General features: G+C 44.5%; 1 protein-coding gene across 3 annotated transcripts in view; it reads left to right on the top strand.

Moving 5' to 3' along the window:
- Mdn1 (midasin AAA ATPase 1) overlaps positions 1-13704 on the top strand; it is a 125118-nt gene extending 111414 nt beyond the window's left edge. For all 3 annotated transcript variants that reach the window (XM_075971270.1, XM_075971269.1, XM_075971268.1), the window contains exons 91-102: positions 782-883; positions 1768-1975; positions 3340-3507; positions 4491-4648; positions 5631-5720; positions 6609-6724; positions 7305-7479; positions 10426-10499; positions 10947-11061; positions 11790-11853; positions 12723-12865; positions 13354-13704. In XM_075971270.1, the coding sequence (XP_075827385.1) occupies positions 782-883; positions 1768-1975; positions 3340-3507; positions 4491-4648; positions 5631-5720; positions 6609-6724; positions 7305-7479; positions 10426-10499; positions 10947-11061; positions 11790-11853; positions 12723-12865; positions 13354-13542 (1602 nt within the window). In that variant the 3' untranslated portion in view covers positions 13543-13704. The remainder of the gene's footprint in view (positions 1-781; positions 884-1767; positions 1976-3339; positions 3508-4490; positions 4649-5630; positions 5721-6608; positions 6725-7304; positions 7480-10425; positions 10500-10946; positions 11062-11789; positions 11854-12722; positions 12866-13353) is intronic.
- Positions 13705-16529: the final 2825 nt, after the last annotated feature.

The following is a 16529-nucleotide window of genomic DNA, read 5'->3' as shown; positions in this document are numbered from 1 at the left end:
TGTTTGAGTGATGTGCTTACTTTAAAATAGTCACTAGACTTACAGTTCTGTGGATGCTTTAGTTTTGTGTTACTTTTCCAAAAACTCCCCAAGAAGAAAAAGGTCAAATTTGGACTTCACGCAGAAACCTGTGCATCTAATGGTATTTTGAGTTTCCCCTGTTGTTCAGTAGGCTTCTAAATGTTCTGGTTTTATAAGGAAACTATTCCGTCTTGGCCTAGTGGTAATGTGTTCTAAGGGTAGCACCTCAGATGGCTGGTGCTGGTGCTGTGGGAAGAAGGAATATCACTGAATTGCTCCTTCGCTGCTCCAGGCCCAGCCCTCCCCAGCAGCAACGGTATTCATCATCCCACCACTATTCATTGAGCACTCATTAGGTGCTGAACATGTTCATTAGTCAGAGCTCCAAGAAATAGATGCTATTGTTCTGTTTTCTCCATCTTATATTTGAGGAAAATAAGCCTTGGTAAAATTCAGTGACGGCCCCTGGGTATGTGACTGGTTGATGATTGAGCCTGGTCTGTCTGGCCTTCAGAATAAGACCTTATGCTCCCATAGACAAGGAACAATCAGCAAAGCCAGGGCCCTGGATTTATTTCAGTTTTGTGTTGCTGTCCACAAGCAGGGCTTCTGTTAGGGGTGGAATTCTGCATCAGGAAGGCACACAGGGGAGTTACCCCCTGAGACTAGTGGGCACTGAGAAAAGCTGAATCCATTGCAACACGGCAGCCATTGCTTTAATAGCTTCTCCCCTCCTCCTTTTCTGATTTGGGTTTCTTAGGAACATGGGACTGGAGCTGCAGATGCAAACCAGGCAGAAGGACATGAATCCAACTTGATTGCACGTTTGGCCTCCCAGCGACAGACCAGCAAAAATACACAGGTTTCTATCGTTCTTTGGTTAAATTTAGATGAAGGCAGGTAGGAAAAGTGAAGAAGTTTAAAAGCAAATGATGGGGCTAGAGAAATATCTTAGCAATTGAGCACTTACTTGAGGACCCAGGTTCTGTCCCAGCACCTATGGAACATGGCAGTTGACAGCTGTCTGTAACTCCAGTTTTGACCTCCATGAGCTCTGCATACACATGAACACACATACTGACTGTTGAAAAACCAACAGCAAACGACCACATTTCTAGCCTTGGCTCGTTTACCAGACCTCATAATTAGCCTTAGAAGACTCCGACCAGGTTTTTCCAGTGGCTGCTGCTCCTGCTCTAGAGCTCAAGAGCTGTGTGCAGCACCAACAAACCAGGCTTACTTTTGACATTGCCCATGGTTTTTCAGACTTAACAGTTTTTTAAAATATATTCATGCCCATGAGATGACTATACTCAAAAAGCAAACCAACAGTCTCCTAAAAGCCTGTATGCTGTTCTGTCCCTAAACCACCGAGAGGACCTTTCACATAGAGAGTCAGTGCTACCAGTTTCACTTATACACATGATACATATGGATGTTTCTTTGCTTTCTTAACTTTGTTAGTTATATCATAGATCCAGTCATGGTGGTATGTACCTTATATCCAGCATTTGGAAGGCAGAAGCAAGGGAATCAGGAGTTTAAAGGTTATCTTAGCTGCATAGCAAATCCAAGGCCAGTCTGAGCTTCAGAGTGGGTGGAGGGGAACCAAAACACAAAACTTTAGTGAGGAATTCCACTGTTGTGTGGCTATCCCTGATTAACCTCCTCCCTAGGGATGAGTTTTGGTTGTTTTGAGGTTTTGTCATTGCAGACAAGGTTCTGATGATCTCATTAATCCTGCAGAGTTTTAAGAGGAAACCTGGGCAGGCTGACAATGAACGCTCCATGGGTGACCACAATGAGCATGTGCATAAGAGGCTGAGGACTGTGGATCCAGACAGGAACCCTGAGCAGGGCCTGGCCCAGCCCCAGCCCCAGGCTCGGGTGGAAGACTCAGACACGTTTGAACATATTAAGCAAGGCAGCGATGCATACGACGCACAGACTTACGGTATGGTGGTGGGAATACTCTGCTTTTACTCACAAAGCGATCTCTGACATTACACAGTATGACTGTACATGCCAGGCAAAGTAGAAGAGGGGAAAAGGCTTTTTAAACTGTTTTCTCTCAGTACATACAGTATTTGTGTAAGGCAGGAATACAACTTGTTCTGGTACTAAAATAACCGTATCCTGGGTTAGCCCTCTATCCTCACAGACAGCTAGCCACATGCTATAATCCTGGTGCTGACTTTCATTTCTTTGCATTGAACATTCTTGAATGTCCTTGAATGGTGACCAGCTATAATAGAAACTGGAAGGAGAAAGTCAGTGGCCAGTCACCCCAGTTCCTGTCTTTCAGTCCTCTCTTGTGAAGTGAACAGAAATGATTATAATGCTTCTTGTCTCTGACTGTATTTGGAACAACAAAAGAGAAAGTTGATCACTGTATTTATGGTTGGTCCAGATCCTTCCGCAGGCTGGAGCCTGGGCTTGTTTCTTCATTACCGTAGGCAGTGTCTCATAGCCTCTCATAAGGCAAGACTCCACTGTGGGGCTCTACATAGATCCAGTGTATAAACACCAGATGACTTGAAGTGATGGGCAGTGAGTAGTGAATGGGACCTGAGCTCTGGTTGTTAACTCGGTTGGTAAGAGTGCTTCCCTAGTGTGCCCAAAACCCTGGATTTGATTCCCAGCTCTACATAAAGCTAAGTGGGCTGACTACTTCCCCATCACTCCAAAGCATTACAAGTTCAAGGACATCCTTGGCAGACTTGTGGCCAGCCTGCGCATTGTGAAATCCTTTGTTGTGGGAGAGAAAGACAGAGACTGAATCAAGCCTAGTCTAGTCATAGCCTTGGGAAGAATATACTCAGCTTTTGCTCTATGTCAGAGACATTGGAATTCTTGGTTATATAATTTCTCAAATCTCTGGGAGCCATGAGGTCTTCAAATTGAACTTGTCCAAGATTAAAATGCTGAGACTCTTTCTGTGCCCTGTTTTATATTAGTTTGTCTACTTACAAGTTTCTCCAACCATGGTTCCAGTAGCTGCTCCAAAGTCACATGCCCACACTCCACACCGGTTTCTGTTTACATCAGTAAAAACCCAGATAAATGCCTGTTTCTCTTGTTATGTGTATGTATGCATACTATCTCTGTATCTTCTCTAGGAGGTAGACAATGGGCAGTTACATCAGTAGGACAGTGGGAGCTGTTCAGGCCCAAAAAAGTGTCTGAGTCCCATGGTTGGTCAGTGGCAGAACCAGTGTTAGTAGAACTTGAAAGCCAGAAGTGACAGACTGTAATCCATTCAGCATCGTTTTACTCTGCGAATAAAGTAAGTTTTCTCCCTCCGTGCATTGTTGGCAGATGTGGCCAGTACTGAACAGCAGCAGACGACAAAGGACGCTAGACAGGACCAGGAGGATGAGGAAGCAGAAGATATCTTCATGGATACAGAAGAGGAGCTGCTCAGAGCAGAGGACACAGAGCAGCTGAAGCCAGAGGCAGTGAAGTCAGACCCTGCTGCGGCCTCTAGTGAGCCCTGAGGAGGGAGGAAACTGGAAAGCCCAAGGCTGTCTAGTTCTTGCACTGTAGTGAAATCTGTTCTTTGTCCTTTCCTATTCTAATCTCTGATTTTGGTGAAAATAATTCACCTATCATAATCTATTTGAGATACAAAAGAAGGTCTTGCAGAATATCCATCATCAGGTAAAACAGAATTTCTGAGAAATTCATGTGTTTTTGTTTTTTTTGTTTTTTGTTTTTTGTTTTGTGTGTGTGTGTGGTTTTTCGAGACAGGGTTTCTCTGTGTCTTTGGAGCCTGTCCTGGAACTAGCTCTTGTAGACCAGGCTGGTCTCGAACTCACAGAGATCCGCGTGCCTCTGCCTCCCGAGTGCTGGGATTAAAGGCGTGCGCCACCACCGCCCGGCTTCATGTGTTTTTTTTTTAAACATATATGGAAAAACAGAAGAAGTCTGTCTACTGAAGTTGCATAAAATGTTCTTGATCATTAATTATAGAGATTGTTTTTTAATTACATTAAGGCACAAGCATAGAGGAAGGAAAAATATTAAAGAAATAAAATGAGGAAATGTATATGAAAAGATTTCATGGCTAACCAAATTCTGTTACAAGGCAGTTTGCTATTTTGGTCTTTGAAATAGGATTCCATGATATAGCCAGACTGGCCTAGCACGCACAATCTTCCTGGGTGTTCCAGTGCTGACAGTACAGGCCTGCACCACCACATACACAGGTCATGTGCTGGATGTGCATACTCTTTAAACATAAATAGCTTCCACCAGGATAATAAATAAAAATTCTAAAGGTTGTAGCAGATTTAAGAGTTTTTCTTCTGCCTCATTCCTGTTGGCAGTGACAACGGAGACTACAGGACGTAAGGAATCAACATGGAGCAGAGACAGGTGGAAATTGTTGAGTGAGGGCAGGCAGTCGTGAAAGATCAGTCTTACCTAAATAACGTGATAAATGAAACTATATCTTTCTATGAATACAGGCTCTCATGAGATGGATATGGACACTCAGACAGTTAAAACAAAAGAAGACCAAGACCCAAGAACAAGCACCTCTCACCAGGAGACAGAGAAACCAGAAAGAAGCCGGGACTCAACCATTCATACACTTCGTCAGTTCCTTGTGGATCCAGTTTTCCAAGTACTGAACTCACAACTCTGTTAATTTTTAGTTTAAGTTACTTAGAACTTCTATGGAATAGCCCTTTGTTTGGAATATCAATTCTTATCAAAATTGTTAAGAGGACTTTTGGTGTGACAGCAATCTTTTAGTAAATACATACATCCTTTGTTAAACTATGAAGTCATTCCAGACTCATCCAGTGTGTAGCGCTGGTTTTTAGCATTGGCTATTAGGGTGACAGTGTTAAGGACAGCTAACAACCCATGGCATTATGTAACAGTAACTTTACTTTCTGTATAGGAAGAAACGTTTGGGGAAGGTGCAGAGGTGGTCAGTGGGGTCTCTGTACTTGAGTACAGGTGGAAGCCAGAGGACAGCCTCGGGTGTCCTTCACTGCTGTCCACTTTTTTCCTTTTTGAAATTGGTGTCTCTGACTGGCCTGGAATTTTTCAAATAGGCTAAGGAGGCTAAGCAGCCAGCTCCAGGGATCCATCTATCTCTACCTCCTAGTGTTGATATTATGTATCAGCGTGCCTGGCTTCTTTTTGCATGGGTTCTGAGGCTAGAATCCAGGTCATGCCTGCAAGACATGTGTTTAACTAACTTAGCCATCTCTCCATCCACATGAGGAGCCTTGTAGCTGATCCTTCCCCGTAGTAATTTGACTTCATGGAGATAGAGGTTATCAGAAAGTAGGTGACTCTGGAAGAAAAACCCCTGATGTCATCTGGTCTCCACATGTACATGCGCGTCTGTGTACACATAAGAAAAGAAGTCTCAGTTTATTTTGTTTGACTAGGCTGTATTTTAATTGATGAAAGTTTTACTCATCCATGTGGTCTTGCAAACAGGAAGTGAAATCATTTGATTGCCCCCTTAAATTTGTCTAAGTTGTGAGTTCAGACATACCTGCAACAAGGTCACACTGTAGAAAGACAGCCAATGATAAGATGTTGATTACAGCCTGGGCCACCACTTACCAGTAGCTTTTCCTTCTTAGCCCCTTTTAAAAGATGTCAGTGAGCTGAGACAGGAGATGGAGCGACAGCTGGAGACCTGGCAGGCTCATGACTATGGGAATGCAGAAGAGGTAAGTCAGAGCTTTCTTTCCACAAAATCATTTGCCTGAGTTTGTAGGATACAACTCAGTAGGTTCTTGGCTCCAGTTACATTGTAAAAGGGAGAGACCAGTAGAAAGTATAGTCAGAATCTAATTTAAGCCTGGGCATCCACTGTTTGTACCTGCTTTGCCACTAGAGCTATAGTCTCATTAAAGCAGACATATGTATTTGGTTCCTTTAATTTGCGTTCCTGGCTTTATAAAGGAAGCTAGGGAAAAGGTCATGCTTGTGGTCTTGCAGATCTTCTAGATCTTTGCTGCTGTGGAGTGTCTTTTCTTTAATGGTTTAACCTCTAAATATAGAGGTGCGTGTGCAAACCTCTATTCTGTGTGTATATCATCTTTCTAAATATAGAGGTGCGTGTGCAAACCTCTTTTCTGTGTGTATCATCTTTCTAAATATAGAGGTGCATGTGCAAACCTCTTTTCTGTGTGTATATCATCTTTCGTCCGACCCGTGTATATCGTGTTCTGCCTGTGTGTCCATGGATCGGTGCTGCTGGGGGGATTGCTATTTGTTGTCGCTTTCCCTCTGAAAACTGGTGAGAGCTCAGAGTGGCTACATCAGCCTCACCCAGAGGTCCTCATTCACACATGCCGCTGTGCAGGGCATGCATATCCTGTTCTTTAGGTAACAGGAGGAAAGTGTTGATTTGTTTGTGAGTTCCCATTAACTGGCCTATTGCACCCTTTTTCTTGGAACTGTAGGTTATCAGTTTGGGGGCAAGGGAACATTTTTATTGATTTAGTTGAATTGCTGCTTGCTGAGAAAGGCTTTAAAGTGCTTTTGCCAAAAAAGTTCATGCAAGTTCTTTTCTGCTTCAACAGTCTAATAATAATTCTGTTTTGCTGTCCTAGGAGAAGGCTGCAGCTGAGATGTGGCAGAGTTACCTAGTCTTAACTGCATCTCTTTCACAACAACTGTGCGAGCAGCTTCGTCTGCTGTTAGAGCCCACACAGGCAGCCAAGCTGAGGTAAGTCTTTCCTCTTGAGGCCCTTAGAGGTCAGTGTCAACCATTTATAACACTGCCACTTCTGCTATCTGGGCACCAGTGTGGTGTTCGATACTGCTACTGTCCCCTGTTAGCTGCACATAGTAACCGTGTGTGTGTGCTCTTCTGTGGGAAAGAAGTATATGCATGAAGGCAGTTACATTACTGCTGTGTGGAAACAGCCTTAGATGTGGTGCTGTTCCCTGTGTTCCCTGTGCTGGTGTGGTGTGACTCAGCCATGACTAAGGCCGCAAAGATGTGGTCAAAGTCATGGTCTAGAACAGGAAAGAGAAGCATATAGGACTTTGTTTTTAAATACAGAAAATTGTATTTTCTAATTTTATAAAATGTGGCTTAGCTTTTCTGGAAAAACTTAGTTACTGCAGTCAGATCTTGGACCAGGGCTCTAGCTGGCGGTCGGAAGACTAGCCTGCAGTCTTCAGTGAATGGTAGCACCTTTGCCCGAGGACTAGTTACCTGACACTCTAGTTTTAAGTTATTACTAACATGATTTTTGTCTTAAATCTGAGGCATGGGACTGTGTTCATCTTTCCTGTAACAGGGGGGACTATCGCACGGGCAAGCGGCTGAACATGCGGAAGATCATTCCGTACATTGCCAGTCAGTTTCGGAAAGACAGGATCTGGCTTCGGAGGACCAAGCCCAGCAAACGGCAGTATCAGATTTGTTTGGCTATTGATGATTCTTCCAGCATGGTAGACAACCACACCAAGCAGGTGAGGAGAGCGAAATCCAAGCCATGCTGTCCAGGCTGTCGAGTGTATCCGGACAGTGGGCAGAGAGGATGCGGTGACTGGGCTTAGGATGGTGTGTGCTTTTAAGGCCTGAAAGGCAATTCCATGATTGCACAAATACTTTGATCCCTTACTGTTTTTATGCTGAACAGTGTTTATTTTCTATAAAATGCAAAAATTAAGCTGTTTTATTAAACTGTTTTGATTGCATATCACATGGTTTCTGAAACTATTGTCTATTTGGTTTCTAGGGGATTTTTTTTTTGTTTTGAGGGTTTTTTACAGTGATGTTATTATCTAGCATAAGCCAACAACTGACCTAAAATATGGGTGCTCTCCTAGAAAATCTTAGTAAGTACCCTCTTGTCGGGGTCCAGCCCCAACATAAACTATCGGGAATAATTGAGACACAGTTTACACAGCAGTCTCAGAAGGGAGTCCCAGGGTTTATTTGAATCCTGAAGATCACCCGTGTTTATCTCACAAGGGAAACTGAGGGGGAAGTTCATTAGCATTTTGCTTTCAGGGTAGCAGGCCTAAAGTCATGTCCGCAGCTCTGTCACTTGCTTGGAATTAACCCCTCTTTTCCAGTCTGTCCCCATAATTACAAAGAAGGAGCAGGAGAACATCAGCATATCCTGACCTCAGGAGACAGCCAGTCTGAAAGTGCTTTTAGCACCTCGGCTGCTCTTGTGGCTTGAGAGCCTGTCAGTACAGTGCAGAAATATGTGGCCTGTAGGATATTACCCCACACCCTCTTGAGTCTGGTTCCCATCCCACCTCACCATAACTTGGGGCAGCTTATCAGTTTTATACTTTCTGGAAAAAATTGAGGATTATAACAGTCCCTACCTCAGTGATAAAGATTAAATGTGTATTTAAAAGTACTCAGTGTAATGCATTTTTAACTAATTTGTTCTAAAACTGTGCTGTCGTTCATGTGGGTGGTGATAAGATTTCTCATTTTTGCTTTTTAGTTTTCTCACAGTTCTGTGTGGGCTTTATATCTAAGCTATGTGTTGGTTGACTTGGGAATATAGAAGATAAAAGAATTCTTTAAGATAATTCTGACCCAGAAATTGAAAAGTAAAGAAATGAAGGAGGGTTTGTTTTTAAAACTAAGTCTGTGTTCCCTTCATTCATTCCCTTGTCCTTTATCTGTAGACTACTTACAGGCTTGTTTAAAGACAGACACTTGATAGAGGAATGCAAGCCTTAACCGTTTCATTTACAAAGGCTAATTAGCTATATTGACCAGTTTATCATCTGTCATGTCTTTTTAAAGTTCTGTCTGTCAGCATATAAAACTTTGTAACTGAGTGTTTTGAATTTGAAATCTCTTTGCATTTGCTGCAGATGAAGACAATGAGCTATTAAATGTTAAAATGGGCAGTATCCAAAGAAGGAAGAGGGTTAGCCATCCTTAGCTATTCCACCCCCCAAGGTCTAAGAGGAGGCACTGGTGGGCACTGATGTGGAAGTGTGGCCTTTGTGTGCTCTCACACCAGACAGAGCTGCATGGGGGTGCAGGAGGGAGTGCGGTGAAGACCACAGAAGTGCTCAGTGGGTGCCTAAGAAGACTATCCTTTTTAACTTACTCACACCTGAAATTTAGAACCCGCAAATTGGCAACCTTAAAGCATTTCCTCCAAGCAATTATGAGTGCCCCTCCCCATTTTTGAGACAGGGTTTCTTTGTATAACAGCTCTGGCTGTCCTAGAACTAGTTTTGTAGACCAGATTAGCCTCAAACCCAGATATTCACCTGCCTGTGCACCCCCCCCCCCCGAATAATGGTGATTAAAGGTGTGCACCACCTCCACCTGTTAGCTTTTGTAGCCATTTTTAAATAAATAAAAATTTTCTTCTTATGCTTTATTTCATGGTGAGCTAGCTAAATTTTTACTTTCTTTATATAGGCAGGAATATTATTTTCAAAATACAAACCATTTTGTTTCAAGGGTTTTAGTTTATCTGGCTGACTTGATAATTAGTTTCTTTGGGCCTATCTTTAAACTGCATAGGGTCTTGGAGCAGTGAAGCACAAAAGAAAAACACTAAGCACAATTTTTTTCCCCTCCTATTCAGGTGGAAAGGAAGAAATGTAAATAGGAAATTTTGAGGGTCTTCAGATGACTTCGAAAAATCAAGATGCCCCCTCCCTTTTCAGTTCCGTTTTCAAAACCCATTCTTCCCCAGCATTCTGAGATGTAGTGTCACACTCCAGGGGTCCTGGCAGGGCTCATTTTCTCTGCCAGTTAAAGAATTAAAAGGCAGGAAAAATCTCAGGGGCAACAGATGGCAGCAGAGAAATCTCAGGCATCACATACAAAACCAGCAGTTGAGGGACGGTGTTCCCTGGGCAGACACACAGAAAAAGACCCTCTACAGAGCAGGACAGGACTCAGCCGAAAGACCCTGGTGATAACATTTCCATCTCAGTTCTATAGTTAGACTGTATACATGAGAATGAATTTAAGCTGTTTTAAGTTTAGTTACATATGAAAGATTGTATGAACCTGGCAGTGGTAATGCACACCTTTAATCCCAGCAGAGGCAAGTTCAAGGCCTCTGGCTTGAAGTTACAGAGCAAGTTCCAGGACAGGCTCCAAAGCTATACAAAGCAACTGTGTCTGGGGGGCGGGGAAGATTTTATGTAGTCTCTGCTGTGGAAAGAAAGAAAAGTTGCATTTATGAAACATTTCTCAGTAGTATAGCAAGCAAACCATTCCTATCAGTGTGATGCATTGGAGTTGAAGCATCTACGATACAGAGGAGAGTCTGAGGGGCACTCCAGCCTGGGGGCGTTGTATGACATTTCGGGAGTGTTGTTCACTGTTCACCATCCAAAAAAAATAATGTTTTGTGACATCTTAAAGCAAACTGGTTTAGAGGAGATTTGATGCCTTCAACTCTCTCTTCTTCATAGCTTGCGTTTGAGTCTCTGGCTGTGATTGGTAATGCGCTAACCCTCCTGGAAGTGGGTCAGATTGCTGTGTGCAGGTAATGTTGCCTTTTAAAGCCTTTTTAAATTGTATGTGTATGGGTGGTTGCCTTTTTGTATGGCTGTACATCAAATATGCATGCAATAGCCTTCGAAGCCAGGAGAGGCGCTGGATTCCTTGAACTGGATTTACAGGCATTTGTGATTTACAGGCAGGGCCAAACCTGGGTCTCCTGAAATAGGTGCTCTTTAACCTCTTGGCTTAACCACTGAGCCGTCTTTGAGAAAGGGTTTCTTGTCTTGGCTGTCCTTGAACTCGCTTTGTAGACTAGGCTGGCCTCGAACTCTGCCTCTGCTTCCCGAGTGCTGGGATTAAAGATGTGTGCCGCCACCGCCTGGCTCTAACATTGCCTTTTAATCCCAGTGGGGAAATTCTGTTTCTAGCCTTTATTGATTTGATCACATGACTGGGGAAAAATCATTTTGTATCTGGTTTTCTTTTCCAGTTTTGGAGAGTCAGTAAAGCTGTTGCACCCATTCCACGAGCAGTTCGGTGATTCTTCTGGGTCTCAGATTCTGCGGCTCTGCAAATTCCAACAGAGGAAGACTAAGATTGCACAGGTATTCTCGTGAAGTCAGTATTTGTTTGCGTGAATTCTAAAGCTGGGGCATGGAGAGATGGCTCAGCAGTTAGAAGGACTGGTTAGAGGTACTTGGTTCAATTCCCAGCAACTACATGTTGGCTCACAACCATCTATAGTGGGATCTGATAGTGGTGGAAATGCAGATAGAGTACTCATGCTTTTTTTTTTTATCTAAAGCTGATGTTAAGAGACACCAATTTTTAGAAACCTCCATCTGCCTTCTGGAATTAGAACAGGTAGTATGGCAACCTCGATCTGTATGTTGCCAGAACTGTTGCCTTGGCATCCTTTAGCCAGGGTACGGCTCCTTTTCCTCGGTCCTTAAAGATCATTGACGTTAGCACGATTGAGTAGTTTGAAAAACAGAGTTCTTGCCCAGTGTTGCCCAGGCTCTCTCCGTTAAGATAAAATGATGGGGAGCAAAGCTAGGGACTCCTAAGAAGATGACAGCCTCTGTTCTTAGTCCTTGCTCTCAGTCTGCCTTCTATTTTGTTCAGCAGGTTTATTTTCTTGCTCTTCTTGAAAGAAGGAAACTGTTGGCTTTCACATTTTCGTCATCTTTCTCCCTTTGGAGTGTTTAGGGCACTAGTGAGTGGCAGTCTTTCTGTATGAAGTGCTGCACAGTACGAAGACAGACTATGTCAGGCGCCATGGGGATCTCTGGCTAGGAAGGGGGTAGCAGTAATCTGTGCTGCTTCTGTTTAGTTTCTAGAGTCTGCAGCCAAAATGTTTGCAGCTGCCCAGAAGCTATCCCAGAATGTCAGTCCAGGTGAGCCACCGTCTTCCCTCTGCTAACAAATGACTGCTCTAATCCTCTGCCCTTCACTATCTTTTTGGTTTTTAATTGGTGGGTGTGTGCATATGTGTTCCCTGTGTGTGTGTGTGTGTGTGTGTGTGTGTGTGTGTAGATGCACGTGTGTGTACAAACCCGAGGTTGACACTGGGAGTCTTCCTTGATCATGCTGTTTGTCTGCTTGTTTGTTTATTTATTTGAGAAAGGGTCTTTCACTGAACCCAGAGTTCCCAGTGAGACCCCATCAGACCCCAGGCTTCCTCCTGTCTCCCTCGCTCCAGCATTGGGATTACAGGCATTCATTGTCACACCTGACTTTGATGTGGGTGCTGGGAACCCTAAGTCAGGTCCATGCTTGCATAACATCATTTTATCATTTTACCAACTGAACCATCTCCTGAGTCCCTACAACCCCCAACCCCTCCCCCCATCACCATATATATATTCATTCTCTATAGGAAAAAGCAAATGTACTCAATGAGAATTATTTGAATCCCAGGGATTCAAAGGCTAGTGGATCTTTGTGAGTTCGAGGCCAGCCTGATCTACAGAGTAAGTTCTAGTACAGCCAGGAGGACTACACAGAGAAACCCTATCTTTAAAAAAAAAAAAATCAATTGCTTCCCAGTTGAAGTTGATCTAAATTTGACCCTCCCTGGAGCAGTAATAGAAGAGTCTGCAGTGTCTGATCAGCTGAGTGTCTAACTTGTCTGAATCTAGGCCTCTCGTGTGTGTGCAGAATGTGGCAGTTCCAGGTATCTGTTTGCTTAGTGGGCCCGCAGATGGTTTTCAGTTGTTTAATGGGCTTCCCTTTTCCCTTCCTCCTCTAATTGCGGCTTCTACAGAGATTGCACAACTACTCCTCATAGTTTCTGATGGACGAGGCCTTTTCCTCGAAGGCAAAGATAGAGTCCTGGCGGCAGTCCAGGCTGCCCAGAATGCCAACATCTTCGTCATTTTTGTTGTGTTGGATAATCCCAATGCACGGGTGAGTGCTCCCCAAAAGCCGTGATTCTGCAGAGAAAGGGGCCCTTGAACTTGCTCTAACGTATGGCTGCGGCTCTGTCATCTGAGGGGCTGGTGCTTTGCACACTTTCCTTCATTCAGCCTCACACAGTGCAGAGCATCCTGCACAATACTGAAAAGGATAGGTCGTGAGTAGGAGAGCAGAGGTTCACAGACTCCAGAGCCTCTGGGGTATAGTTTCCCTCTGTGTGAAAGTGTGATACTTGTAGAGACCAGCCTTTCCCATAGCGTCCCAGCAGCTGGCCGGCAAGGAGAGTGGGATGTCTCTGGAGAGCATGGAGACACCGCTGCAAGGAAAGCGGTTTCTTCCTTCCTCTTTCTTGAACTGCTCCTTGTCCCAGAAGGAGCTGCCTTCTGAATAAAAGTTTGTCAACTAGCGAGGTCACCAATAAACTTGTCAAAGATCTGATTAATTTTTCCCATTTCTTCCCAAATGTCTTTTGTTAACAGGATTCTATCTTGGACATTAAAGTACCAATATTTAAAGGACCTGGAGAGATGCCCGAAATCCGATCTTACATGGAAGAGTTCCCATTTCCATTTTACATCATTCTTCGAGATGTGAATGCCCTTCCTGAGACCCTCAGTGATGCCCTGAGGCAGTGGTTTGAGCTGGTGACAGCATCTGACCACTCATAGAGCAGAAACAGTTTGTAGTGAGCTCGTGATCACAGCATCTTCCCCCAGCACTCCCTTTGGACAACTGTTTGTGAACTCCGTGCTCTGATACTACTTCACCTTGGATCTGATTTTTTTTTTTAAATGTATCCAGCGGTTATTTAAAAAAACAAAACAAAACAACATTGCACTATACGTTTGTATTTACAACGTAGCAGAGCTTAGCAGAGCTCTCGACCTCCTGCTGTGCTGGGGGGGGGGGAAGGCTCTCAAGTGGTGCCAGAGCTCATGACTAGGAACCAGCTAGAGGTCACACTACCCCAGTCCAGCCACCTGTTTTCCTCTGGCAGTGACCTCTACCCCCTTCTTGAGGAAATGCTTCCAGTGGCATGGGACTGCATTCTCTGCAGGTCCTTTGGGGGAAGTCCCTGCCTTAAGCTTACAGGTAGAACCACTTGATTGGCCCTTCTTATCCTGCATATAAAGCAGGAAACATAGCAGGGATGTTCTCAGCAAAGATGATCATAGAACTGTACAAAGATCGCAGCAGCTGTTTGTGCCCTCCACAGCGGCTGCGCGGGAGACTATGCAATAATGGGAAGGCGACTGCCATAGCCCCTTGCTGTAATTTATTTCTTTAGCCACCCTTCCCCACTGTCCCCAGTGTTAAGAGGAAGAACTATCCCTATACTGCTTTCAAGCTACCCTGAGCCAGTCAGTCTCTGTGGAGAGGAGTAAAAGAACGCCGTATCCACAAGAGCCAAACAGCTCTGTCTTCCCCTCACTCACACAGAGCACAGTCGTGTTGGGTTTTGTTTGTTGGGGGGTGGGGGCGGTTTTCCTTGGCCAGAGAGCAGTGTTTGAATACTTGAAATCATGTTCTGTGTTGTATTTAACTGTTTCTAGGTGTTGTGCTGTGCGTCCGTCTCCATGTCTTTGTACAGCTCACACTGCAGTGTGCTCACCCTTATGTGCTGGTCATCACAGGCAGATGCTCACTGCTTAGCCAAGTGTCCTGAAGCATGTACTTAAAGTTAGGTTATTTTTTACTCAAACGCTATGCAGCTTATATTCTAAAAACTATTAAATAATTGTTGAGTTAATCTTTGGTCTTTTTTTTTTAACTTTTATTGGTTCTTTGAGGATTTCACATTATGCATTCCAAATCCCAATCTCACCATCTCCCTGCCCCTCCCCGTTCTTCCCGCCGTCTTTGCAACCCCCCTCCAAAATAATAATAATAATAATTTAAAAAAAAACAGGAGGAGACTTGCCACGGAAACTGTGATGTGACACAGTGAGTCACAGTTCGCCTGGAGCCATGCATGAGTCATCTGGTTTAGGCACCAGATCAATGGTTTCTGCTCTACCATCCATAGGCAGCTCACTAGGGCTCCTCCTGGATATCCTGTTGTCCTGTGCTGTGGAGATCCTTCTGTTTTGGATCTGTAGGTTCATCCCCTTCACATGTTTATAGATGAGGTGGATGTCAACCAACTCCCAGCTCTGGTTCTTGGCCTGGGTGTCACTGGCTTGGTTAGCCTGTCAGCTCTCCTCTGTTGTCAGCATCAGAGTGAACTCCAGCGCTGCCTTGGCCAGCCCACCCAGTGCAGCCTGCAGTGAGAAGTGGGTCAGGTCTGGCTTGCCCACACTCACACCAACCAGGCACAGTGCAGTGTCCTCTCTTCAACTGCTGTAAGAGGCATAGGAGGTGGGTGGGGTCACCTGCCCCATCGCCAACAGGATCCCCTCAGTTTCCCACGTGCTGCAGCCAGTGAGGGAAAGGGCTAATTCTCCAACTCTCGTTGTCACGGGACCAGTTCTTTTGCCTCCTATAGGTAGCAATGTATTGAAATTTCCCTCACCCATGCTAACACATGGCAGATGGGGGGGTATCTGCTCTCCTGACAACAGGGTCAGCTCTAGTGTGCTGCCCAGGGAAAGTGCATGTCCATGGTGAAGGGTAAGGGGAGATTTCCTGCTACAGCAAGGGGCAGGGCCGGATACTCTGATCATTCTTAACGGAGTATGAGAAATAGGACAGCAGTTTAAAGAATTGATCCTCTCTGCCAATCAGACCACAGACTTCTAGTCATACGGTAGTGGTTAGGCCTCGCCGTTCCGTGGTCCATAAGCTGCTGCATGCAGGCTTTGCAGCAGAGGGAAAAGGTAAGTTGGCGGAAACACATGTGGTATAAAGATTCAGTTTTATGACGTAACTCTTCACTGCGGTTGCATTAACCACAGTTCTGATCAACATGTGTAGCTAAGGACAAATCATGCCTATGTGGAATGGTTTCTTTGCCCATAGGGTGGCTCCCTGGGTTTGGGACAGAATCCTGATGAACAGGTGCCATTTCCACTTGGGTTGGCATGGCAAAGGGAATGATGAGCTTTTAGTCTCCCTCCTATCCCCAGCTACCTGGTCTGGCCGGGAAGGGAAGTTCTGATATTTCAGGGGTCAAGTGGCACAATCTGCACCTTGTCATCATCTAATCCGGGTAACTTTCCCGTCCCCACAGCCTGGAAGGGGGGTGCTGTACCACGGCACCTTGAATCTCGGCCCTTGAGAGGCAGAGGCGGGTAGGTCTGAGTTCCAGGATTACTTAGTATCAAAAGCCAGTAAAACTATTGAAGTACAGCAGGCTGATCGTTGGTGTTCTTGAGTAGTTAGTCATGGATCACTGTGGCAAGACGTCATTGTGTAATTTCAATCTGTGATATGTACGTGTATGAGGTTAGTCAGTTTAATTGAAGAGACCACCAAGTGTTATCCCTTGCTGACAGGTCTGACTTATTCAGATATCTGCTGGAGCTACGCTTGGGTAACAGGCTTTAAATATACTACTATATTCAAATCTAGTGTATTTGAAATATTCCATAGTCAATATACTATACTATAGTCAAATACACTGTATTCAACTGGTATATTCACACATATTGTTCTTTTTATGTCGTTTTATTTCCAAGACAGGGTTTCTCTGTATAACAGTCCCGGAATTCCCTGA

Source organism: Microtus pennsylvanicus, chromosome 5, assembly GCF_037038515.1.
Source record: "Microtus pennsylvanicus isolate mMicPen1 chromosome 5, mMicPen1.hap1, whole genome shotgun sequence".
NCBI lineage: Eukaryota > Metazoa > Chordata > Mammalia > Rodentia > Cricetidae > Microtus > Microtus pennsylvanicus.
This window is presented reverse-complemented; position numbering and strand designations above follow the sequence as displayed.